The sequence below is a fragment of the Delphinapterus leucas genome, chromosome 11, assembly GCF_059928025.1.
Source record: "Delphinapterus leucas isolate spDelLeu-1000000601 "Yukka" chromosome 11, BTC_Dleu_Yukka2, whole genome shotgun sequence".
In the NCBI taxonomy this organism is placed as follows: Eukaryota; Metazoa; Chordata; class Mammalia; order Artiodactyla; family Monodontidae; genus Delphinapterus; species Delphinapterus leucas.
The window spans coordinates 24,769,155-24,797,087 of record NC_143139.1 but is presented as its reverse complement, the minus strand read 5'-3'; the positions used below and the strand labels follow the sequence as shown (position 1 = coordinate 24,797,087).

General features: G+C 39.9%; 1 protein-coding gene across 1 annotated transcript in view; it reads left to right on the top strand.

The window, feature by feature from the left end:
- Positions 1–27,933, top strand: part of TMTC1 (transmembrane O-mannosyltransferase targeting cadherins 1) — a 265,150-nt gene that overhangs the window by 141,314 nt on the left and 95,903 nt on the right. The window contains exon 8 of the mRNA XM_022577869.3: positions 646–835. Within this exon, the coding sequence (XP_022433577.1) occupies positions 646–835 (190 nt within the window). The remainder of the gene's footprint in view (positions 1–645; positions 836–27,933) is intronic.

Here is a 27,933-nt window from a genome sequence, read left to right as displayed (position 1 = left end):
AGTTAGAATGCCTTAGTGCCTAGACACAGCCGGGAAACAGGGGTAACATCCCCATTCATAAATTTCCTTCCCTAGGTCCACCTGGCTATTCTTATTATCAAGGACAGCTGTTAACTTCCCTCCTCTTAAAGGCTAGCCTCTATATTTGTAAGAGACTTTATCTCCTTACCACAGATATTTTTATTTTTTTGAAATAGTTCCAAATGGATCAATCTATTATAAAATAGTTAATATTTTCATATCTACTGCAGGATTTGGGGCACTATTAAAAAGGGACAGGTCAAATGTCTCTTACCCAGGGAATAGTGCCCAACAGGGCAGCATTTCATGTCATATGCTTTCATCTATACCATTTATCTCAGTTGTTATGTATTTATTTATGATAATTTTTAAATATAGGTCATGGAAACTCTGTCTTATTCATCATTGAAAGGCCAGCACTTACCACAGTGACTAGCAGCTATTAAATAGATTCCAAAATGATCAACTTAATGACTAAATGAATGAATGACTTTCCATCTTACCTTGTCTTTTCTATAACATTGATAGTATAGAAGTGCTATTTAATAGAAACATGGTGAATGAATGTTTGCAAAATGTCATGGATCTCGAGTTATGTTTCAGTGACTCTTCTTCTCTTTGTAGATTACTTACCTATTCCTACCTCTTGGCCTTCAACGTGTGGCTTCTGCTTGCACCTGTTACCCTGTGCTATGACTGGCAGGTGGGCAGTATTCCTCTGGTAGAGACCATATGGGACACGCGGAACTTAGCCACCATCCTTCTGGCAGTTGTGATGGCCTTACTGAGCCTTCATTGTTTAGCAGCCGTCAAGGTAATTTTCTTAAGATTCAAATGAATTCTACATTTCAAGAGAGATACTCTATACTCAGTAACTTTTTTTTTTTTTTTTGCAAGGGGGTGTGGGTCTAAATCGAATTTACTCATTCATCTAAAAAACTTTGTGTATTTAAATTTTTTCCAGAAAGGTAATATATATTTTAAAGATCTTATCGGGGTTAATAGACCAAGGTTACAATGTTTGCAAATGAGAAATTTTTTTCTTGCAGTGGTTGACTCATTTTTGACCCAATTCGTTTGATTTCATGTAATGATAAATGAGATAATGATAACATGTTCATAAGTGCTTAAATATGGTTAAGATTCTGCTTACACTAATAAATGCCTGCCTGAGTTGGCTGGGTGATTCTCACTTCAAAAAAAAGATAATAGTACAAAACTTTACTAAAAGTTTTAATATTGGGAACTTGGAAAAATATTGGAACGTGGAAAAAATTATTAAATGTAACCATTTCAAAAATGATCAAAGACAGCAAAGAACTTGAAAATATTTACTTATTAAAAACTGCTACTGCCTTGTGTAAGATGCTTCTTGCCTGAGAATATTCCCATCCCCCCAGATCTAGTGTTAAAAACTCACAGGTTGGGCTTCCCTGGTGGTGCAGTGGTTGAGAGTCCGCCTGCCGATGCAGGGGACACGGGTTCGTGCCCCGGTCCGGGAAGATCCCACATGCCGCGGAGCGGCTAGGCCCGTGAGCCATGGCCGTTGAGCCTGCCCGTCCAGCACCTGTGCTCCGCAACGGGAGAGGCCACAACAGTGAGAGGCCCGCATACCACAAAAAAACAAAAACAAAAACAAACAAAAAAACCTCACAGGTTTACTGGCTGGAGGTGGCTGATTTGGTTTGGGAGAGTAGCAGAGCAGCTAGCAATTTAAGGGGTAGATTTTGGAAGCAAGAGAGCTGTAGAAGGGCTGAGATAATAACACTCTCCGTGCATTCACGGATGAATGAGAAAACAACATGTGCACGTGGGACATCCTAGAAAGCGCGAGCAAAACTGAAAGCCTGGGGAGACGTAACTTATTTGCTGCAAATTTGAATGAATTCTTCAACACAAATGCAGGTTGGGCGGCAGAGGGTGGAAGTTTCGCTGGCTTTAGTTGTCTGTATATAACCTCTGTTGAAATCATTGGCTGATCACAAAGCTACGCAAGAACAAGAGAGATTCCCCAGAGATCCAGGCAAAAGAAAGAAAGAAACAAATAAAACCCCACTGAGCAAAAATTTCAGCTCTCTACATAAAAAGAGATTTTTCAGTTTGAATTCAGGCAAGTTTATCATATATTAAAACAGGAAACCATCAAATTTCAGAAGACCAAAATAGAATAGAGAGGGCTTCCCTGGTGGCGCAGTGGTTGAGAGTCCGCCTGCGGATGCAGGGGATGCGGGTTCGTGCCCCGGTCCGGGAAGATCCCACATGCCACGGAGCGGCTGGGCCCGTGAGCCGTGGCCGCTGAGCCTGTACGTCCGGAGCCTGTGCTCCGCAACGGGAGAGGCCACAGCATTGAGAGGCCCGCGTACCGCAAAAGAAAAAAAAAAAAAAAAAGAATAGAGAGTCACTATAGTGTATGACACACAATGCCGGGTTTTTAATTAGATTACTGGACATGTGAAGAAATAGGTGACCCAAAGTCAGGAAAAAATAGTCAGTAGAAAATGGAATAGAATTCACATTCCAAAGATAAACTCACATTTACAAGCTTAACTGATTTTTAACAAAGTTACCAATGTAATTCAATGGGGAAATATAAGATACTGAAATAACGAATTATCTGTAAGGGAAAAATGAGAACATTAATCCTTAACTCATACTATACCCTTAGAAAGTATTTCTAAGTGGATCATAGTCCTAAACAAAAGAGTTAAATAACACCAAAAATTCTAAAAGGAAATAGAAAATCTTTGTGAACTTGTGTTAAGCAAAGATTTCTTAGGATACATAAAGTGCAAATTATGAAAGAAAATGATGATAAACTGGACATCATCAGGATTAAAAACTCTGTTCCTCAAAAGATAATGTTAATTAAATCAAATGGCAAGCTACAAATTGGGAGAAAATATTTGCAAAACATATACCTACAAAGGACTTGTATCTAGGATATTTAAAGAACTCTTAAAATTCAATAATTAGAAGACAACTCATTAAAAATGGACAAAAGATTCAAATAGACACTTCACAAAAGAAGATATACAAAGAGTAATAAGTACATGAAAAGATGCTCAGCATCATTAGTCATTAGGGAAACTCAAAACCACAAAAAAGAACCACTATACACTCTATAGAATGACTGTGATTAAAAAGGTTCACAATAGTAAGTGTTGACTAAGAATGTGGAGCAACTGGAAGCCTCATACATGACTGGTGAGAATGAAAAATGGGTCAGCCACTTTGGAAAAATTCAGCAGTTTTGTAAGAAGTTAAACATAAAAATAAGCAATTCTGCTTCTCAGTATCTACTGAAGAGAGATGGAAACTTATATCCATACAAGAGTCTTACAAGTAAATATTCATAGCAGCTTTATTTATACTAGTTGAAAAATAAAGATCATCTAGTGACCTCACCTTGGAAATGGATAAACTTAATGTGGTAAATTATTGAAAAATTTAAAGGAACAAATAATTTACTGATACATAAAACAACAAAAATTAACCTCAAATACTTACCAAGTGAAAGAAACCAGGCATTTAAGATCAAATACTGCATAATTCCATTCATATGAAATGTCTGTCATTATAATTCTGCCTTTTCTAGAAGTTTATACGGCTAGAAAAGGCAGAATTTTAATGACAGAAAACCTGGGATTGGGAATTGACTGTAAAAAAGACTTGAAGGAACTTTTGGGGGTGTGAAATGTTGTCTAAAATTTGATTGTGGTTTTAGTTGCTGGATTATATGTACATTTACCAAAACTCATCAGAATATACACATAAAATGGGTGAATTCTATTGTATGTGAATGGTATCTCAATAAAGGTGTGTTTTAAAAAAAGATTAAAATGTTACAAATAGATTAAAGGCTAGAATGAATACAGAACTTAAAGTAGAATATAAAACACAATATGTGATCCTGTAAATCTGATGAAAAATTTTTTTGTTTTTTTACTTGAGGTGAAATTTGCGTAACATACAATTAACCATTCCAATTTAGTGGCACTAGTGTGTTCACAATGTTGTGTACTTACCTGTTCTATTTCAGAGCTCTTTCATAATTTCATTAAAAACACCCCATACCCATTAAGTAATGACTCCCAACTCTCCCTACCCCATCCCCTGGTAACCTCTGGTCTGCTTTCTGTCTCTATGGATTTGCCTATTCTGGATATAAAGTAAATTATACAATAATTACAGTAATACAATATGTGACCTTTTGTGTCTGACTTCTTTTACTTTGCATAGTAGTTTTGAAGTTCATCCAAAGTTGTACTGTATATCAATACTCTGTTCCTTTTTTGACTGAATAATATTTCATTGGATATATACCACAGTTGGTTTATGCATTCATCTGTTGATAGACATTACGGCTGTTTCCACCTTTTGGCTAGTACGAACAATGCTACTATACACATTGGTGTACAAGTTTCTGTGTGGGACATACTTTTTCATTTCTCTTGGGTATATACCTGGGAGTGAAATTGCTGGGTCATATGGTAATTCTGTTTAACTTTTTGAGGAACTGTTTTTCACAGTGGATGCACCCTTTTATTTTTCCACCAGGAATGTACAGGGGTTCCTATTTCTCTACATCTTTGCCAATGTTTGTTATTTTGTATTATTATATTTAAAGCTGTTCTGGTGGGCATGAAGAAGTATCTCACTGTGGTTTTGATGTGCATTTCCTTAATGATCAGTGATGAACATCTTTTCATGTGCCTTTTGGCCATCTGTGTATTTTCTTTGGAGAAATGTCTATTCAGGTCCTTTGGTCATTTTAACAAGGTGCTTTTTTGTTTGTTTGTTTTTATAAATTTATTTATTCTTTTTTTTTGGCTGCATTGGGTCTTTGTTGCTGCACGTGGGCTTCCTCTAGCTGTGGCAAGTGGGAGCTACTCTTCGTTGTGGTACGCGGGCTTCTCACTGCGGGGGCCTCTCTTGTTGTGGAGCACAGGCTCTAGGCGCACGGGCTTCAGTAGTTGTGGCACATTGGCTCAGTAGTGTGGTTCGTGGGCTTAGATGCTCCATGGCATGTGGGATCTTCCCGGATCAGGGCTCGAACCCGTGTCCCCTGCATTGGCAGGTGGATTCTTAACCACTGGGCCACCAGGGATGCCCCTCTGGTCATTTTTTTTTAATTGGGTTGTCTTTTTGTTGTTGAATTGTAAGAGTTCAGGATATTAAATTCCCAACAGATAGGTGATTTGGAAATATTTTCTCCCATTCTTTAAATTGTCATTTCACATTCTTGATAATGTCCTTTAATGCCTAAAAGTTTTTAATGAAGTCTAATTCATTGTTTTCTTTTGTTATTCATTGCTTTTGGTGTCAAATCTAAGAATCCATCGTCACATTCGAGGTCATAAAGATTTCCCACTCAGTTTTCTTCTAAGAGTTTTACAGTTTTAGCTCTGATGTTTAGGTTATTGGTCCATTTTGACTTAATTTTTATATGAGCACAGATTTCATCTTCTCTGTAAGGGCTACCATAACTACCCTATTTAAAATACAATCACAAACCCTCTGCTCCACATCTTACCTCCCTTTCACTTAACTTTTTCTTCACTATGCTTCCAGTTTCTAAAATGCTATATAATTTTGTTACTTTATGTAATGTCTATTTCCTCCAACTAGAGCATAAACCCCACGAGGACAGAAATTATTTTCTGTTTTGTTCAATGCCATATTTCTAACATCAAGAGTTTGTCACATCCAATATTTATTATCTAAATTTTATTGTTTGCCACTCAATATACATTATCTAAATGAATAAGATCATAAAAAGTTAGAAACTCTTTTTCGATTTTGGTATGCAGAACCTTTTGCTTAAGTGAACTATATTTAAAGCCTAAAAAAAGACTGTGCTCAATACTGGTGTGAAATGTTTGGGAGTCAACATGAGGTTTGTTTTATTAGCCTTTCAGTGTGGTTTGACGTGCCTGCTATACTGGTATTGATCTGCAAGAGCAAATGTGGTAGAGTGCTGGACTGGTATGTCAGGAAGGGGTTTTCTTGACACTCTCCCAGCTAACTAAAGGGAGTGGTGAGTCCCCACAGGCTGTCACCTTGGTCAGGTTATGTTAAAGTTGGACCTTCATGCTGGCAGTAAACCCCTGCACATTGGCGGACCTCGGCCATCCCCAGAGTGTCTGTGGTAACATGATAAATGAATGGAAACTTCCTCGTTGGAAGGCTGTTAATCCTTTTCTTTCATGGAATTTGTTCCAAAATCACTTTACTGCATCAGGAAAAACATTGGCAAAGCATTCCAGCTGTGGTGGTAGTAAGATTTAGCTCTTCTGTGGTGGTTTTCATCTTGAAAATTCTTTGCAAACATTAACTAAAGCCTCTGGCAATCCTTGGAGGCTACTTGCACTTTCTACATTTTCTTCTTTCAGAGTTTGGAGGCAGAGGTTTGGCATCTAGCTCGTGTTTACGTGGCCTTGCCTCTTTGTTCTTGATCTACTTACACATTGGAAGGTCTTAAAAATCAGATTCTCCTGCTAATTCGTAAGCTCTTGAAGCGGAGATAATCTTGGTTATTCTGTGTGGTGATTAGTTACTAAGGACAGGATCCTAAGGGCTCTGACTCCAAGACAATACACAGTAGAATTAAGATTTTATGAAAGTAGAGGTCTTGCTCTGTGGACATTTTTCCGTGCTAAAAACGAACAGTGGATGAAATGTTTACAATAATGTCAGCAAAATAAACACAGCTCTGTCCACCTAGAATATTTCTAAATGACGTGTGTACTGCATCAATGTGTTGGATTGAAATTACTTTATGATCCCTGGCTATTTCCTTAAATTTTGAGATAGTGAGTCCATATGATACATTACCAGGGAAAATGATTGGACAAACAAGCATAAACATTGAGTCCAGGGAATCATGGAAAATATTTCTTTTATTTCACCTTTGATGGATTCTCAATCATACAGAGGCCACCCTGGCTTATAGTCAGGGGAGAGTATGTTCTTTTTAGCCTCACTACTTCTTCCTCTTTAATTCTCTTAATGTTGATTGAGGGTCTACTTGTTGCCAGGATTACAGCAGGGAACAAAATGAAGGTCTTGCCTACATGGAGCTTACAGTTAAACACTTAAAATTTGTCGTTACATGCCAGGTGTTGATAAGGGCTGGGAGGAAGTCAGGGCTGGCCTCACAGATATTATGACATTGAGCAGAGATATAAAGGAAGTGAAGGAATGAGCCATTTGGCTGTTGGGGGAGGGGTATTTCAAGTAGAAGGAACGCAAGTGCCAAGACCCTGAGGCAGGAAAGTAGTGGAGTGTTCACAGAACAGCAGGGAAGCTGACACAGCTGCAGCAGAGGGGTCAAGGGTAGAGCCAGATGAAATGATGTCCAGGAGATGATGGAGTGTGTGTGTGTGTGTGCACGCGTGTGTGCACAGGATCAAGCCTAGGTCTTTTAAGCCTCTGCCTACTTTCTTTTTACCTGCCATGCTTTTTCCACAGGGTCTCTGGCTCTGTTAACTGTTGGATGGTTTTGTCTGATTTTCTTGTTGATAAGGTCTGGCCATGGAGGGGAATGAGATGGGGAAAGAATTCAGGTCCTTTGTAAAGAATTTAGATGTTTCTGTATATGTGTTTGTGGAAGATAAGAAGTGAGGGTTGAAGGAAGAGGGCAGCCTTGGGGTCCATAAGGCATCTATAAGACATACAAATCTTTCTTTTGCTAATATTAACCAGCTTTGGGGAGGGCATAACTTTGGGGCAATATATATGTTTACAATCTTTGTTTCTCCTCCAATTTACCAAACTCACTTCTTTCATCCTACCTTGTTATCAACCAGGGCACTGGAGGAGGGGGATATAATCTACCCTGAAACAATTGTATTTACACTTAATTGAATTTTTCTGGAAAATATTTTGACTTTACAAAGCAACAAACTACCACATGTAAGAAATAAAACAGCAGTTATTTCCCAATTCCCAACCACACCCCGAGACCCACCCTCTGCAGGCCTACTTTGAACATTTGTCCTTGTACATTTTTACACTTATTGAAAACAAAAACAAATTCTCTCTTTTATACAAGTAAGTTAAGTTACACACCATTATAAACCAGACCCTTCTAGGCCACTTCCACAGCCAGTTGGAGTGTCCCTCTAGGTAAGCAGCTCAGAGAGCAGATGTCTGAATTTTGACAAGCTTTTGTCCAGGGTTGAGTGGGAGAACTAGGGCTCAGAATCTGAGGGTTTTCTTTCTCTAGAAATAATCACAGAATTAATTTAAAGATTGTTTCTCATTTGTCCTATTTTCATGGCATAAGAAATTTAAGACCTCAGGGAGTAGTTTATTATTTATCATAAAAGAGCTCACTTGCATCTTTGAGAATTTAAATGTGAAGTTTGTCTTATTCTGTGCCTCTCCACCACCTCCTTCTATTCACACCCTTTATTCACGAGGAATACATTTGAGCTTATATTACATAATGTAGAGAACAATCTAGAAACTCATTATTGGATTGAATTTTTTTTTAGCAATGAATTTTAAAGTGAACTAACTTGCTCTCACTCGTTGTGATGAGGATAATCTCTCTGTTGGAATGTATGTACAGTAGAGATAAAGAGCACTTAAGCCATGGAGGCTGGTTATTCCATTCTCTTCTGTGAATAGTGAATGTTTATAGACCAAGAGAGCAATAGGCCGAAAGTGTACTTGGGTTTTTCTTACAGACTGTGCATCATCAGACCATTGACTTGCAGTAAAATAGTGACATGTGTCAGGCATGTCAGGAAGGTTTGGATTAATTTGGATTGTTTACAGGAGTTAATACCGTTGGTCCTACTCTTTATACTTGCCCTTTTCCCATGTCCTTTAATGCGATTTCCTGTGTTACAGAGGAAGCACCACTAAGTTATATTTAAGAGTAATTTATTTGTTATTGATTCTTTATGACATTCTCACAAGGTATCTTGAGATGTTAAGATTGTTTTTTATATCTTTTATAATAAGGGGCATGCTTGTAAAAAAGTAAAACATGAGGAAAAGAGAGGAAAGTTAATGATACCCAGCTTTCCCAATAATGACCTCAACAATGAGATGTCTTTTGAGAACAGACATTAAGCAGTGGAGGTCCGCTCCCCCAGGTATGAGGCTTTAAGGGTTGGTTTTTTTTGTTTTCATTTTCAGTAGAGGTCACAGCTTTGCCCCAGATTTTCCATTCACGGTCTCCTACATCATTCCCTTGAAACCAGCACCAATCGTCGGCTACGTCTCTGGGCCCTGGAACACAAGTCAAATTCTCAGGTCTGCATAGGGATGAATGTGCAGCCTGACCAGTGGAGGTGACCACCAGTGACAACTTGGTGGAAATGGAGAGGCTGCATCTTCTCCTTCGGGAGGTGGCTGTGTTCTTCTCTGAGATCTCCCTTCATGCCTGTTACCAGCCTTGCTCTTAATTAGCCTCCACGCTAGTGTGTATCACAGCCTCCAGCAACACACTCCGTGAAAGAGCAGACAGATGGACAAATGGAGACTGTTAGCCTTAGATCTCTCTTTCATTAAAACGCCCACACAACTCAACAGGAGGAGAGATGGGAAAGTGATTATTTTCTCATTGACATTCTTACCTCATTCCCAAAAGCGCTTGGCACAGAAGGAGCTTATGAGAATAAGCATAATACAATAGGGCAGACCAGGAGATGGCAAACTTTTCTCTTTCTTTTGGCAAAGAACCAGATAGAAAATATTTGAGGTTTTGTCATACAGTCTGTCACTATTCAACTCCACCAGTGTCGCATAAATTAGCTGACCCCTGCTGTAGAACACTGTACTACCATAGATTCATACGGTTGAACTGAACACGCTTTCAGATTTCTGGAAATTACTTTGCATTTAGCTTATCCAAATAGTACGTTATGGTATTATTGTGTCACATAGATCACTGTGGAATAACTCTTTTAAATTCCAGAATAGCCATTATCAAACCCCGTAAAATAAGCATCGTGTTGTAGTACACCAAATGGTAAGATAAAATTGAACTTGAGGAATGAAGATTGCATTTAATGGTTAATGGCTTTGTGCCAATATTAATGGGTTTTGTTTTTTTTTTCTTTTCTTCTGGCCTACATTTTTCTTTTCAGTTTCCATTCTCTGGAAGCTTCATGTTCTCCACCCTTTGTCCTCAATTCATGAGAATTCTCCTCATACTATTAGGAGGTCCAATCTTTCCAGCTCATTTACAACCCATCCTGTTTGTCCTGCTTTGGAACCCCTGTAATCACTGATAGAAGAGGCCCTGTGATGTCTTGCCATGGACCATCTGTCTGTGACCACCAGTGCTTTGGGAGGAGCCATTGTCTGGGATGTCTCTCTGTCTCAAATTTGGCCAGCCTAGTTGATCCAGGCTCTTCTTACTGCCCTCAGCTGGCTTCTCGACCTGCCACTTTTACCAGTGGTGATAATGTCCTGCTACCGGGTCACAGTTTTCCAAGGCAGTACCTGTAGTCAATTTTAGCCATGGGCTAAAGCTGAGATTTCTGTTTATGTCATTTTTCTGATGAAAGTTGGAAAATGAGCTTATCACTTCATCAGATGTGATACTGGAAAATGGAGAAGTTGAATTTGCACCTTATTTTAAAATGGAACACATTTAAAGATCCATTGCTACTGCCTCTTCCCACATACTTTTACATCACTGCTTTGCCATACATGATACAAATTGTGACTTATGTTCTGTCACTCTAATTTCATTTGGTAGTCTACTTTAAATGCATGACCACCAACTTCAGGTGGGAGCCAGGCCCCTCCATGTAAGAGGCAGCCCAGGTGTGGAGGAGTACTGCCCCAAGTTCCAGATCCAGAGTCCCAAGGCTGGGACAAGGGGAGGCTGCAGAGTGGGGTGGTTAGCATGGACCTGAGTCAGGCCAGGCTGTGCCCCTGACCCGTGTGAGCTCACCTTGTTCAGCCCTGTTCTTTTTTTTTTTTTTTTTTCAGCCCTGTTCTTGCACCGTAGTTATTGTGAGGTTGAACCATGGCAAGCCACACTGGACACTCAGCACAGTGGCTGGCATGTGGGAAACACTGAGTACATGACAGCTGTTTTTGTAGTCCTTGTCACCATCACCATCATCGAGAAATCGTCACAGCTCAAAGTCAGGAGCACAATAAGGCCTCTTGTTTCCATTTTGTAGGAATAACCAGTCTTGAAAAAATGTAACCCAGTTGACTGCTTTTTTTTTTTTTTTTTTTTGCGGTACGCGGGCGTCTCACTGTTGTGGCCTCTCCCGTTGCGGAGCACAGGCTCCGGACGCGCAGGCTCAGCGGCCATGGCTCAAGGGCCCAGCCGCTCCGCAGCATGTGGGATCTTCCTGGACTGGGGCACAAACCCACGTCCCCTGCATCGGCAGGCGGACTCTCAACCACTGTGCCACCAGGGAAGCCCGAGTGCTTTTTTTTTTTTTTTTTTGATTCTGTATATTTCAATTTACAGTCATGCTTTAGATCATCAAAAAATATTTATAACACTGCTGAAGATTGATCCTGCCCTCCCACCTCCCTTTATTCCCCCATCCTAGGTAACAGAGGTTTAAGTTCTTGACCTAAGAGCTAAGAGTAGTAACATACTTGCAGGTGTTTAATGTTTAAGCGTATTTTGGAATTTGGAAGTAGATATGTTCAAATATCATATAAGGGCAGAATCCTAACATAAAACTACTCTATCTAGTTCAAAAAATGAATGTTTATCAAGAGAAAGAGAATAGTACAAATATCACTGACTTATGTACAAATGAACATTGGAGTTATCACCTAAACCTCCAAACTATAGAAATATGATAGATGTTTTTAAGGGTATTTGAAAGTTTACCAGAATAAGCAAGATACAAGAAAAGATTCATTTTCTTTTATTGTTGTTCTTAAAAGCTGTTACTGTCATTACCAGATTTCTCCATTCCACTCAGTGCTGGGTATTGGAACAAAATAGCCATTGGAGATGCATCTTTTTATTCAGTGGCTACCTGAAAATCAGAGGCCCTTGTGCAGTCTTCCCAAGGCATTCTTTGTTGTCTATTACTAATATGTCACCTGGGAAGTCATTTTTCCTTGTGCTGCATCTGAACCTAATGCAGATCCTTCTCATGTTCGGTGTAGTACACAGTTCGGTTGCACTGCTCTGCTTGGCTTTTGATCTGGGCCTGGCAGGAGTTTTTTCACATCATTAAATAATTTGTTTTATTCCTTGCCTTCACACAGCAATTACATTTTCACAAGTCACACTCTTTAATAAGAAAATGACTTACCTACCCCTCTGATGTTCATACCTTAGCTGGAAGACTAACTGAATTTATTAATGGAAGAATTTTAGATAGTTGCATAATGGAAAAAAGGAATTTTCAGACATCAGTAACAGCTTTATTTATTTTTCTTGATTGTATGCTTTATGATTCTCAGCAAGATTTTATAGTCTGTATTATTGTTTGCTTTTATTCAGAATAGTTGTCACCTTTTGAGTGATAAGCTTAATTTTTAACACATTTTACCATTTATTTTAACTTAGTGATTTATACTCTCATAAAAGCAACTCATTACCACTTAGCCTTGCAATGCTTCTGATTGTTTTAAACTCTTAAAAAGGTCAAAAGACATTTTTGTAACTCCTGGAGGCATTCTGTCATTATTTCCATTGAGAATGTGACATTTCTATGTAAAGGAGCACACCCTTTCCATCTTGTTTGAAGAGAACCATGAAATACGTAATTAGGATGCCCAAAACTAAAAGCAGCCAAAACAAGTTCCTCTAAACAGAAAACCCAATGGAAATGCTTATTGTATTGGAAAATACAAAGGAGACTGAAGTGATTGATTGCCAGATTCTCTAGGTGGTTCACTCTAAGTACAAAGCCCAAGGAGCCTATAAAGGAGTGATAAATGCAACGTGGGGAGAATCAATCCCCTCATTAAAAAAGAAAACAAAACTAAACTAAAATGCCTTACTTTTACACATGCTTTGCCTAAAGAGGCAGCATGGAGTATTAGAAAGAAAACGAGTCTGTCATACAAGCTTTAACGTTTCTGTATTTACATTATTACACATCAAAATGTTGACAATAGGGTCTTCAAACTTTTTTGTCACCTAAAATATAATCAGAATAAATGAAATAATATATATGGTACATGGGATTGTTCAGGAAGGCAAGTGCTGTATAAATGCATTTCCACATGGTGTTTCAAGTCAACATTCTGAAATTTAACTCCTGAACTTACCCGTTCATTGTTTCCCTGACCATGATTTCCCACCTTTGTGCATCCTACTAGTTGCCCAAGCCAAAATTCTTGGGGTTTTCTTGTTGCCTCTCTGTCTTGCTCGTTACTATTACATTCAACCCATCAGTAAACCCTGTCAACTTTTGTTTCAAAATATGTCTAGAATCTGACCACTTCTCATTGCCTTCACTGCTATCACCCTGGTCCAAGCCATTCTCTCTCACCTAGATTATTACCATAGCCTCCAACTAGTTGGCCTGCTTCTACCCTAGTGCCAGTGGTCAAGAATATTCTCAGTACAGTGACTACCATGATTCTTAAAAATGTAAATCAGATCCTCTCTTTCTTGTACTTAAAATTTTTCAGTGGCTCCTTATTTCTCGCAAGTAAAAGTCATAACTTCTATAATGGCTGAAAAGGTTTGACATGCTCTGTCCCCATTATTTTTCTGGTTTCTTCTTGAATTCATTTCTTCCTATGAAACGAATACTGTGGCTGACTCCTTCATCTCTTGCAAGTCTTTGCTTAATTGCCACCTTCTCAATGAGGCGTACTCTGTCCACCATGTTTGGAATTGCAACCCTCTTCTTGTCCACCCACCTTATATTGCAGATACCCCTCACCAGACTATCTTTTTTTTCCCTCTCTGGAAAGGCAACTTTTCGTGTGTGTGTGTCTGTTTTGCTAACTGATGTATGCCAAAGAGCCTAGAATAGTGTCTGGAAAATACAGAGAAGATGGAAGTTATTGATTGCTAAATTCTTTAAGTGATTGCCTGTAAGCACAATGCCCAAAGAGACTAAAAAGAGAAGGCAATAATACACATTTGTTGAATGAATGAGTAATCAGTGACAGTGTTTTACCAAGGGCCTCATTGCTAAGGTTGGAAAAGTTACCAAGAATACTTTGAGGAAGCAAATTGTTAGGGGGAGTGTCCTGTAGTATCCTTGATGCTCCTGTACTTTGTGTGTCTCATAGGCAGAGGCCAGGAATCTGAGTAGCATGACCAGTTGCAGTCAGCAGCCACATTTATAGCTGTGGTTGGAAATAGAAACTGGTCTTAAAAGCTGACAAGGTATTTAGAGACAAGCAGAATAAATTTGTAAGTGCAGGAAGGTGCATTTAGAAAGGAAAAGCCTACAGGAAATGATAACGTATTCGATATTTAATTTATTGATCATTCATTTGTTCCAAAAAATATGCTGAGGGTTTCCCTGGTGGCGCAGTGGTTGAGAGTCTGCCTGCGATGCAGGGGACACGGGTTCGTGCCCCAGTCCGGGAAGATCCCAGATGCCACGGGATGGCTGGGCCCGTGGGCCATGACCGCTCGGCCTGTGCGTCTGGAGCCTGTGCTCCACAACGGGAGAGGCCACAACAGTTAGAGGCCCGAGTACAGCAAAAAAAAAAAAAAAAAAAAAAAAAAATATATATATATATATATATATATGCTGAGTATGGAGAATAAAAATAGAAGTAAACCCAGTAGCTACCTTGAAGAGCTTGGTTTTCTCCACTTTCAGTCCATCCCCCCAGCTCTGAGAGAATTATCCTTCTAAACACAGATATGCCTCTCACCTGCCAAGAAACTTTCCTGTTCTTAGGACTTGTCCTGGCGGGAGCCAAGACTATGCTGATGGATGGCTTGATAAAGTTCTCTAAATGTATAGTGATTTTTTACATGGAAATCATCTATTCTACATCTACGAAGGATGAGCGACAGAAAATGTATTTCACCTGTAGCATGAAGGCTATGAAAGAGATGTAGGGAATATTTGGCAGACAGTGAGATGATTTTGGGGACAGGTTATAGAAGCTCCTATGATGGAAACTTTTCTTTTTAACTTCATTCTGCTTGAGCAGTTTATACCAGCATTTCTCAAAATATGTTCTAGCATCATATATGTCATTAAGTAAGGTTACTCTAAATAAAGATCCTGCATTTCAGAAGCACTAGGTTTAGAGAAGTTAAATATATTTTTCTTTACTGACGGACTTCACAAAACCTTCACTGTGCTCTAAGCAGCCTTTTGAGTTTTTTTTTTTTATTGGAGTAAAATTGCTTTACAGTGTTGTGTTAGTTTCTGCTGTATAATGAAGTGAATCAGCGCTATGTATACCTATATCCCCTCCCTCTTGGACCTCCCTCCCACCCCACCCCCATCCCACCCATCTAGGTCATCACAGAGCACCAAACTGAGCACCCTGAGCTATACAGCAGGTTCCCACTAGCTATCTATTTTACTCATGGTAGTGTATTTATGTCAAACCTAATCTCACAATTTGTCCCACCCTCCCCTTCCCCACCATGTCCACATGTCCGTTCTCTACATCTGCATCTCTATTCCTGTCCTACAAATAGGTTCATCTGTACCATTTTTCTAGATTCCACATATATGAGTTAATACATAGTATTTGTTTTTGTCTTTCTGGCTTATTTCACTCTGTATGGCAGTCTCTAGATCCATCCACATCTCTACAAATGACCAACTTCATTCCTTTTTATGGCTGAGTAATATTCCATTGTATATATGTACCACATCTTCTTTATCCATTCATCTATCTTTGGACATTTAGGTTGTTTCCATGTCCTAGCTATTGAGTTTTTAAATGGGGTATATAGTAAGTGGCATTTCTCAAATTTATTTGAATTTGGAAACTTTTTTAGGGCCTTCTTGCAGGATCAGTGTTATGATAGCATGTTTTGGGAAGTATTGACTTGGAGATATCAGGGCTGGTGGCTAAGTGAATTTTGAGAGTCCATTCTTGAGCAGTGTTTAAACGCTTTCTTGCTGCCATATATGTACCTTCAAAAACAATAGCCACCACCACAGCATCAACAAAATAATTTTCATATTATTATCCCTATAGCAATACCACCTGAAAAAGTGAGAGGTACAGCCTTGGACCAGATTCCTGGAGCCTTGGTTTTCATCAGATTGAGGCTGTAATTAGAAATTTGGATGTGGGTATTTGATGCAATGACTGTGACTGCTAAGGTTCATGATGGGAAGAGGATACTGCATGGCCATCCATCAAATGCCATAGGTTGGGGAAGTGAGTATTACCTTGAGTAACTGATTCATCCCTATATGAAGTAACAGTTTTCCAAGTGAAACCAAAGTGACATGGCATGTATCTCTGCACATGTAGTGCTCCCTGTAACTGGAGAAAGCTAAAAATTGTATCTTTATTTGCTTCACTGTTGATTTAAAAAGAAGGTGCTTGACAGAGTACCTCTATGCCTTACCTGAGTGGAAAGCGAGCTGTCCTTCCCGCAGAGCATAGGTCCTTTCATGGAAGCTTCTTGTAGGAAGGCTGGAGGACAGAGAAAAGACTTCCTGGAGCTTCATGATAAGCTAGTGTGTGACTGTTTGATAATAAATGGTTGCACTTTTGGCAGAATTTCATGTAAAGCCTGCTTTCATTTTTGTGTCCTGTCTGGCTCTGATTGCCAGAGGCCAGCACTATTTACAGAAGGACGGCAACTTTCGATGGCCAAATTGGCCTAGTCAGTTTGTGACCCAGCCCCCTGGCATTTGGTATTAAAAAGCGATTAACTGGGAAGAACATTTATTAACATCAGCCTCCCTGGCATTGCCTTGAAAACTGTCTCCATTCCAAGGCACCACAATCCCTTTTGATGCGGGTGACTTTGGCCAGTGAACTGAACTGAAAACTCTAGTTTTCTGCCTGTTACAGATTTGGGTGCTCACTCGGACAGTGCCTTTGCTTCGGGAATAAGTCAATGCCAAGGCTTGTTGGAGAAACACTTTCACCCTTTGTTTTTCTGTCTAGAAGATTTTTTTCTTTTACCTTGTAATTTCCCAAGGGAAAAATGACTCAATTAGTGATACATGGTCAAATTCTTGCTTTTGTGTCAAGCCTTATATAGATCATATTATTGCTGCTTCTCTCTTAGCTACACTTTAGAGATTTATGCTGTTGCTGTTTGGTGGAAAGCAGGCCTAATGAAAAAATGATAATAGGTGTTGGAATGTCTGAATATGGAAAATTACAAGTATTTGATACTATTTTAAAACCTAGAGCCTTTGTCTCCATCCTTTGTTACATTCATTAGTCCATTAAATTTGCCCTTTTAGGCTGTGGTAGTTAGGCTGTTCAGTTAAAGGTAAGGGAAGATGCACAGTTAAAGGGAAGGGAAGAGCATTACTTAATCATGTCAGTTACTTGTAAAAAAGAGCTTTTAACAACTTTGATAAAAAAAGATGATCCATTAGGCTTTTATCACCATATGTATCAGAAGCAGGAAAGTGGATCTTATCCAATGAGATCCAACCTATTTTGATTATAGAAGATATTTTAATTTTGGATGAGCACATTGATGGAAAACAGGAATCAAATCCATTATTCATAGCAGTTACTTCAGAAGCTCAATTGGACAAGTAAAAATCCCTTTTTTTAGCTGTTAAGAGAGAAGCTTACTAAATTTATTATTACTTTCATATCTTGTAACCTTGAAGTAAGCCAAACATCTCTCTGTAATTTGTTTGATAAAGTAGGATGAATTATAGTCTTTAAGAAATGCTGCTCTAAAATATTTGCATCTTTACTGTGTGAAACTGTGTGGGATTTTGGTGGTTCCTTCTCCTTATTCATTTTAGATTACAGAGGGAAGGGACTGATCTCTGTGTGACAATCCCAAGTGGATAGATGAACCATACTTCTGAGTGAGTGTGACTCACGGTGTGAAAAAGTAAAAATCTTGTCTCTTTCTTAACAGAAAATAAGTCTATAGCATCCTGCTTTGGAAGGTTTTGGCAAAGGGACATCTTAGAAATATTTAAGCGGTAGTCATAGGTAGAAGACCACTTCTGCCAAGTGTGTATATTTTCACAGGAACAGAACTATTTATGAAAATGCATCTAATTTATCCTCTGCCTCTTGTTTCCTCATCATCAAAGCTAAATTCACACATGACTTCACTTGCATGGTTAAATCCATCCTGGTTCTTAATTGAATTCTTACAGAAGGAAAAAATTGGTTAATTGCATCAGCCTCCCTCCCACCTAAGGTCACTTTATTAAGTTATAGTTCTTTTTTTTTTTAAGATTTTTTTTGATGTGGACCATTTTTAAAGTCTTTATTGAATTTGTTACAATACTGCTTCTGTTTTATGTTTTGGTATTTTGGCCACGAGACATGTGGGATCTTAGCTCCCCGACCAGGGATCGAACCCACACTCCCTGCACTGGAGGGTAGTCTTAACCACTGCACCACCAGGGAAGTCCCAAGTCATAGTTCTTAACCAGGGATTCGGCTGCATTACCTGTGTCATCTTTGTTTCACTAGCCAGAGCTGGATGCGGGGAGTATGATGGAAGACCTGGACTGCTAGGAGGTGGCCTTTTCCCCTCTCTGCTCTGGACAGGCTCTGGGCACAAGACTGAGCTACTGCTGACAGTTTTCTCTCCTTGGTCCCACAGGGCCCCTGTCCAGTGTACCACTGATTGTTCTCTGGACAGGACCTCCCCTGAAGGCAGAGGTATCTAATGGGGGTTCTGATGCCTCCCCTCAGCTCCTCCTTTCTCCTGAGTCCACCCAGATAGCTTTGGTTTCAACACAAATGAACACGTAGCTCTTAGAGCTACACTACTATTTTGGCTTTCCAAATCCACCCTTCTGGTATAAATATGAATATCACAGATGCTACAAGAGTAAGTGGTTGTCAGAGAAAGACAAATACTGTATGATTTCTCTTATATGTGGAATCTAAAAATACAACATACTAGTGGTTACCAGTGGGGAGAGGGAAGAGGGAGGGGCTATCGAGAGGTAGGGGGCTAAGAAGTACAAACTGTTATGTATAAAATAAGCTACAAGGATATACTGTACAACACAGGGAATATAGTCAATATTTTATAACTAAATGAAGTGTAACCTTTCAAAATTATGAATCACTATACTCTACACCTGTAACTTATATAATATTGACCAGCAACTATACTTCAATTAAAAAATAAATTTGAAGTTTTTTAAAGGTTAAAAAAAAGGAATGAGTAAGTGGTTATCACAGTATTACATTCCTGCAAGATTTAGACATAAACAGTTGAATATTAAAAATGGAGGTTAGAGCAATAAGCTCCAGAGCATGTGTAGATTTAAAATTTAGAAGGCTTTTGTCCACTCAGCTTATTCATTACGCCTCTGTGGTCACTAGAATATGAATGTTCTGTTATTTTCCTTAATAAGAGGGTGATTTCATCACAGTATTTGATTTCTTATGTCAAAAATAATCATTATCCCCCCTCAAGTCTTCTTAAATATAATTTTGACTTACAATTCAGTAACTAAGATCAAATAAATTATGTCTTCCCCTGTTGTGGCTGTGGACATGGACATGTCCGCTCTTCCAGAGGCTGGTTGTCAGAGTGAGTAGGTGGGCCACCTGCAACCATTTATTGAAACAGAATAATTGACAAAGAACACACATTCCATGCAGCATATCCTGCTGCATCCCTGCAGACTGTAGAATACTCGTGTTGGCGTTTATCTGGCAAAGGGACTCAGGGGTGAGATTTCTGGTCTAGCTCAGCAGTGCCTTACTCGGTAACCTCCAAATTGCTGGGTCATATCTGCTCTGTGGGTTTCTGCTACAAAACTAAGAGGCAGCAAAGGGCTGAAATCAGCCCCCCCATGCACACAGTTGACCTTGCCTTGGGATCCCAAAGCCACATGGACTGTGGGGAAAGGACAGGCGTTGGGGTGAATCAGACCTCAGTTTGAAACCCTTGTTTCTCACTAATTGGATCAACTTAGATAAGTGTCTTAAGCCCTCTGAGCTTCAATTTCCTCATCTATAAACTGGGGATAATTACCTACATTGTAATATTATCATGAAATGTCAGTGGGACAGTCTCAGTCAAATGTCTGGCATATGGTGTGTGCTTGAGAGATGCTTGTTTTTCCTTTACTCTCTAGCATTTGCAGCTTACCAGGTGACTTTTATTTCCCCCTCTGTATGAGTCTCTCCAATAGCACGTGTGTAATAATTTGCACATTGAACATGACCTTAGAAGAGATCTTGTCTTGCCCCTACCTTTCATCTCTCTAGTCTTCCTCACTTTTTTTTTAAATACACGTTTCTAGTGCTTTTTCCATTTTTGTTCAGAACCACAGAGAGAGAGGAAGAAACTTCATTCTCTACTTCTCCCATGTCTCCATAAATTCCTGTAATAGTTTCATTCTAATCAGGAAAAGTTTTATTGAACAACATTTTTCTAATTTACTTAATTCCCTTAACTCCTTACTAGTACTTGATTATTAAAATGAATGGTGACATTCACAGAAAAATAGACAAAATGAAAAGGCAGAGGACTTTGTACCAGATGAAGGAACAAGATAAAACCCCAGAAAAACAACTAAATGAAGTAGAAGTAGACAACCTTCCAGAAAAAGAATTCAGAATAATGATAGTGAAGATGATCCAGGACCTTGGAAGAAAAATGGAGGCAAAGATCGAGAAGATGCAAGAAATGTTTAACAAAGACCTAGAAGAATCAAAGAACAAACAAACAGAGATGAACAATACAATAACTGAAATGAAAAATACACTTGAAGGAATCAATAGCAGAATAACTGAGGCAGAAGAACGGATAAGTGACCTGGAAGACAGAAAGGTGGAATCCACTGCTGCGGAACAGAATAAAGAAAAAAGAATGAAAAGAAATGAAGACAGCCTAAGAGACCTCTGGGACAACATTAAACACAACAACATTCACATTATAGGGGTCCCAGAAGGAGAAGAGAGAGAGAAAGGACCAGAGAAAATATTTGAAGAGATTACAGTCGAAAACTTACCTAACATGGGAAAGGAAAGAGCCATCCAAGTCCAGGAAGCGCAGAGAGTCCCAGGCAGGATAAACCCAAGGAGAAACACGCCGAGACACATAGTAATCAAACTGACAGAAATTAAAGAAAAAGAAAAATTATTGAAAGCAGCAAGGGTTTTCCAACAAATAACATACAAGGGAACTCCCATACGGTTAACAGCTGATTTCTCAGCAGAAACTCTACAAGGCAGAAGGGAGTGGCATGATATACTTAAAGTGATGAAAGGGAAGAACTTACAACCAAGATTACTCTACCAGGCAAGGATCTCATTCAGAGTGAATGGAGAAATTAAAAGCTTTACAGACAAGCAAAAACTAAGAATTCAGCTCCACCAAACCAGCTCTAAAACAAATGCTAAAGGAACTTCTCTAAGTGGGAAACACAAGAGAAGAAAAGGACCTACAAAAACAAACCCAAAACAATTAAGAAAATGGTCATAGGAACATACATATTGATAATTACCTTAAACGTGAATGGATTAAATACTCCAACCAAAAGACACAGGCTCACTGAATGGATACAAAAACAAGACCCATATGTATGCTGTTTACAAGAGACCCACTTCAGACCTAGGGACACATACAGACTGAAAGTGAGGGGATGGAAAAAGATATTCCATGCAAATGGAAATCAAAAGAAAGCTGGAGTAGCAGTACTCACATCAGATAAAATAGACTTTAAAATAAAGAATGTTACAAGAGACAAGGAAGAACACTACATAATGATCAAGGGATCAATCCAAGAAGAAGATATAACAATTACAAATATATATGCACCCAACATAGGAGCACCTCAATGCATAAGGCAACTGCTAACAGCTATAAAAGGGGAAATTGATAGTAACACAATAATAGTGGGGGACTTTAACACCTCACTTACACCAATGCACAGATCATCCAGACAGAAAATTGATAAGGAAACAAGCTTTAAATGACACAATAGCCCAGATAGATTTAATTGATATTTATAGGACATTCCATCCAAACACAGCAGATTACACTTTCATCTCAAGTGCACATGGAACATTCTCCAGGAGAGATCACATCTTGGGTTACAAATCAAGCCTTGGTAAATTTAAGAAAATTGAAATCATATCAACATCTTTTCCGACCACAACGCTATGAGATTAGAGATCAATTACAGGGAAAAAACGTAAAATAAATGGTGTTTTTTGCACTAGACTGATATTTTCCAATCATGCCTCCTCTAAAGTGTCTTTTAAAAGATTTTTGCTTTTATTTTTCTTTAAACATTTAAAACACACCCTGAATGTGACACATATTTCCAAATAAAGTTATGAAGTAGTTCATTCTCACTTGAGTAAAACAATATGAGAGTTTCTCTCTTCACCTGGTTTGATCCTGAAACAACATAATTGTGTGCTCTTGTGAAGATAAGAAGTTTCAATCCCAGGATCTATTGCTGGCAGGAAGATTTAGACTATTGATTAAAAATAAATCAAACAAAAAACTCTGCAAAAAACTGAAGTCCACAACCAAGGACCAGAAATCCAAAGTGTTGTTTTATGAATGTTCTTATTTTAATCTCCCTTCGGCTCTGCGTTCATTAGTGCATCTGGCAAAGCTCCTCAGTGAAGAAAGCTTGGCGTGGGAAAAGCAGTGTTTAAATTGGCTCAGAGAAGATAGAGTGTACAAATCTACTTTTGTCTCCGAGGAGGTATAATTTCTTCATTCATTTCCCCTTTAAAAACTTTTTCCATGTGCACTTATGAGTAAATTTTAGGGCACATGAAAATGAGGAAGTGATATCACCAGCTTGAACCAAGGAGTGTGTGGGTTGGCAGCCATGCTCTTGAGATCCTGAACCAAAGCTATTTTCTCTCCCAATTTGGCTTATTTCGTTGATTTCAGACCAGGGAAGAAAAAAGCTGCAAGTGGTACCTTTCCATGCTTACATGTGAGATGCGAATTGTGTTTATGTCATGGGTGGACTGTCCTTCAGCCTCTCGTAGTGTGGCACTGTGGCCACTGGGCCTAACTTAGGGTCCCGGTTGACTATATGATCATCAAGGAATTTGGCACTTGCGACTGAGGCTCTGAGAATCAGCTTTCAATTTTTCTTATTCTCTTTACCCTTGAGACTATCCCAAGATTCCTCTTGCCTCCTGCGTTACTGAAATGGAGTTCAGATTCTAGATCTTGTTGGAATCATTAAGAAGTGGTCTGTTGCATTTCATATTGTAAGAGCAGTAAAAATTCAAAACTTTCTCCTTTCCAGCTGCTGAGAGATTGGTCTCAATATCATTTGCCAGATAAAAGCTCTCTTAGACTGGTATTTGTCTTTACTGTTTTCATACAACATTTAGAATTTTCTATAATTTCAGTGGCGTCAAAAAAGGATGGTTCACCCAAGGGCTGAAACTTAATGGAAATACAACAATGCAAGGATGGGACCAAGTCAGGAGTGGTCTGGAGCCAGATCCTGATAGCTCACAAAAGCCAGTGTTCTGACCCTTCTTTAGAATCCACATCTCTGCTTCCATCCGCACCGCATGCTCTTCCACTGTGGTCTATTAGTCAGAGCCCTGGCAGGATACACAGTGCACGGCCCATGGGGTGATTGAAGAGTTTATGAAGGGACCTTTGCAGTGATGTGGGCAGAGTGGAGCTAACATGCCAAGGGACACCTACCAGATGGCCTGAAGGGTCAGAGGAGGGAACTGTCACCAACACCAGGTGAGAGCTGTGACCATGGAGAGGATCCCCAGACAGGAGCTGTGCCTGGAGACAGGCAAACTGAGCTACTGTCAGACAGATGTGAAGCAGGGAGGGGCTGTAAAATTCAAAGGAAAATATAGACAATAGTGAAGGTCAAGTAGACAGGAGGGCAACCCAGGGGGGGAAAAAGAAGTTCAAGGTACATTTGTGCAGAGCTTAGACAGAATCCCATTGGCCCAAACAGCCATTTCTCTCTCTACTTCTGGCTTGCCCCTTCCCATGCTGGTCTTGAGTTAGTGTTCTGAGACCAGTTCTCCATCCATTTCATGCAGTCTGTATTATCACCATTTGGGAGCATCTAAGGGCTTGTGTAGATTCAGAGCTCATGATGTTTTAAATAAACCTGAGCCTCTGATTTGCTCAAGTGGAGACTCACCGATGCATTTCCTCTGGACAGTAATAGGGGTTTGGGGCTTCAAAAAATTCTTAAAATATACAGAAGCTGCACAGGGAGAGCCCAGGTTCCGTTCTGCAGGAAGGAGACCTGAAGTCCTGTGCAGCCTTGAAGAAAGTTTCTCACAGAAATAACACAGTACAACTGCTGATTTGCGGTTGTAGCAATTGGGAAGGACCCAAAGGTCTCAGGCATTTGAGTTTACAACAAGGATAATAATATTCAGCTCCACAGAATTGTTGTGAAGATTAAATAGAATTTTTTAAGCTGGCATAAGTTTGGGTTGCCTGCTACAGGGTGGCAATTTGGGAGTCACTTAGCAAGAGAATGAGCCTAGCTCACTGCCCGGCACCCCCAGCTGAGTAACTGGGATTCAGAACAAGAGATGAGGCAGTACTGTGCAGTCAGATAAAGCAATGGGGATTTAAATTGATTAAATAACTTGCCTTCCTCAGTTAAAAAGAATTTCCATCATAATAATAACAGTGATAAATTATTGACTATTTTAATACATTGAAATAGTCACAAAATTAAAATTGAACTTCAATAATGTGAAAGATGTCACTTTTCCTAAGCAGAAATGTCCCACGACCTTGCGAGACCAAGTAGTAGTTAGTAGCAATGAATGCAATTAGAGAGACATAGAAGGTATGCACGTATCCTGATTAAAAGTACCTCACTGCTGTCGGTCAGCTCTGTCAGACCCTTGTGAGATACTTTGGATGTTCAAGGACTTCTCACCCCAAATTAACACTGCAAATACTGTGTTTCAGAGGGTTACCAAAAGTACAAGTTTTCCTTAGTGAGAAGTCTCTAAAATGAACCTCAGTGATGTATATGCAACTTCCATCACTAATCTTTCTTATTGCAACACAGTTTGCTGAATGCCAATTATGTATGTGCCAGGTACCTGGATAAATCTAAGTGAGACGGTGACTCCCATCAAGGAAGGCATAGTCTAGTGGAGGAAGTGGACCCAAAAACAGATGAGAAAAGAGGGCCTGGTAAGTTGTCAGCTTGGAAATGCCTTACTCCCAGGGCTGACGAGGGAGCTTTACTGTCGTCAGCTCCCCTGAAATTGATAAATTAGACGCAGACAGCTAGAGTCTAGAGCTGCCAAATACATCCTTAGGATTGAAATATAACCGTGCTCTACGCAGAACTGTCAGAACATGCTGACTGCGCTGTATTATTTATCTGAAACCTGTTTAGAGGTGAGAGAAAATATGATGACGGGAATGATGGTAATAATTACTATAATGAGGCCTGCTCTCTGCTGCTCTGGAAGGAAGCGCCTGCAGTAGATGTCGTCTGGGTTGAGTGGGACAGGGAGGCATCCTCTTCTCATGACCACTCATCCACACACTGCTGGCCACGTGCACATGCATGTATCTGTGTGTGTATCTGTCTGTGTGCTTGTGTATGTGTCCTCACCTATGACTTGTTCTTTGAAAAGGAAGCCGGGAGTAGGAAGGGAATGGGATAAACCAGAAGCGACCAGGCTAGACGCAGATTCTGGAGCTGGTGCTCCTCTGAGGTAGTTTATGTTTCTGAGAAGCTCACTGCTTTTTCATTAGCGGCTCTCAGATGCGTGACTGTGCTGATGGTGGCCGCGTGATTCTCTGGGCGCCCTAAGAGGTAAGTTAAGGGATTTTTATCTCTTTGCAGCTCAGGGGAATGCTTTTCTGTATCCTCCCGAGCCAGGAAAAAAGTCAAGACTAACACCTATCAGAGTGAATCTATCACACATTTTTCCTACAGATACAATAGGTATCAGTAACCTCTTTTTTGTTTTTGATCATCAAATTAAAACTCAGAGAAGTAAATCAATTTGTCTGAAGTTGCACAGTTAATCAGACAAATAATGTGTATTATTATTATTGGCTGTATTATTAGCTGTTTTAATTCTCATGTCTTTTCACCCCCTAGTGTATTTGGAATAAGTTTCCATTTGCCTCTTTTCCTAGAAATGAATGCAGTCTGTGTACTTTGGAAAATGACACGCATTTTCTCTTTTTCCCCCCACTCTTATTTTGTTTGCGTTTCATCTGTATCTGTTAGGCTGAAATAAGCTATAAATTATTTAGCCAACTTTGTCACATCTGTGATCCACAGGACGCAAAATTGGATTCTCTCCCAGTCTTTCTCATTCTAGGAAATTCAGCCATGTTAATGACATATTTTTTCCCTAACTTTACAACTTTCTGCTTGGCTGATCAACTTGCAGTTTAAAGAAATATATTCTTGAATATTTTCTATCTCTCTTGACTGAATGGGGAGGAGAGAAGATTATCATCAGTTTAATTTGAGACTCAAGAATTTTTTTCATGAATGTTATTTTTCTTGAGATAAATAGTGAAACTTTTTCACTGAGTTCATTGAGTTTGGGCACTGTGCCACTGTCTTCAGTTGAATGTTTTGAAAACAAAGTAAAACACCGCATAAGACAGCCCCTCTGGTAGCAATGCGGAGTGGTAGGCTCTAAGCTCACAACCCCAATGACGTGGACTTTCTCTCTGATCAAGAAACCTTTGTGTTGATCCCGCTGCGCTGAGCTGTGAGCCTCACTTACCTCATTTAATAGTTGACACAGGGAAGGGCTAATTTCATTCCTGCTCAAGGTGACTAATGGTGGCAGGGCCACAACTGGAACATGGACATCAGCTACTGGACACTGACTTGCTTTTCTTTCTATGCATGTGGGACCCTTTACTCCATCCTTGTTGCCTGTAGGTAAAAGTCAACTCCACACAGAGCGTACAACACCCTGATGGTTTGTCACCTGCCAACATGTCCAGGGTTATTCCCTGCTTTGTACATTCTGTATCTTCTGCCCGAATGCACCTCGCTGTGACCCCCTCCCCCTCCCCAAGCCCACCACATCTACCTTGTGAGCATTCATTCAATTTTCAACCCCAGATTGTCCCCCCTCCACCAGGAAGTCCTCTCTGTCCTCTCCCCTTCTCACACCCAGTTTTCTCTCTCACATGGAACATTTATTCATTTATTGATTTATTCAACAAATATTTCTAAACACTCACTAAGCGTCAGGCACTGAGCTGAGCACAAACCACACGCCACTGAACACAACTGAGCAGCTCCTGTCCTCATGGAGCTTACAGTCTGCTGGAGACATTAATTAAAGACAGTGAGCACACAGATAAATACGTAATCACAACTGGGATGAGGGCCAGGAAGGGAATAAAGGCCGTGCCTGGAGCCTGCAGCCCCATCTCCGCACCTCCAGCAGCGGCGGCAGCTCTCGGGACCGCCTGCTGCAGGGGCTCCAGGACTGGGGAGGGAGGAGCCCGAGGGCCTCTGTGCTCCCTGGACACCGGCTCCTCCCAACCTACTGGCTCCCCAGCTCGGGCTTCTGCTGAGTAAAGGCCGGAAACATACGACACCACAGTGAGGAAGGGCCTTCGGTCAGGCAGCAAGGGGTGACACTGGGGGTGTGAAGGCGACGCCTCTTTCAGATCCGCAGTGAGGGCTGATCTCCAATAACCGCAATGAGGTAGGGAGGCGCCTCACGGGGTAAAACACGATCCAGGGACCTGGATGGTGACCTGGTCAGAATTCTCTTAACCCCTGCCCTTGCCTTCATGCTTAGGATTAATTAATAGGGGGTTATTACATTCTCTTTACAAATCTTTCCGGGAAGACACATGAATACTTTTGTAAAAGTATTGCAGTTTTTGAAAAGTGT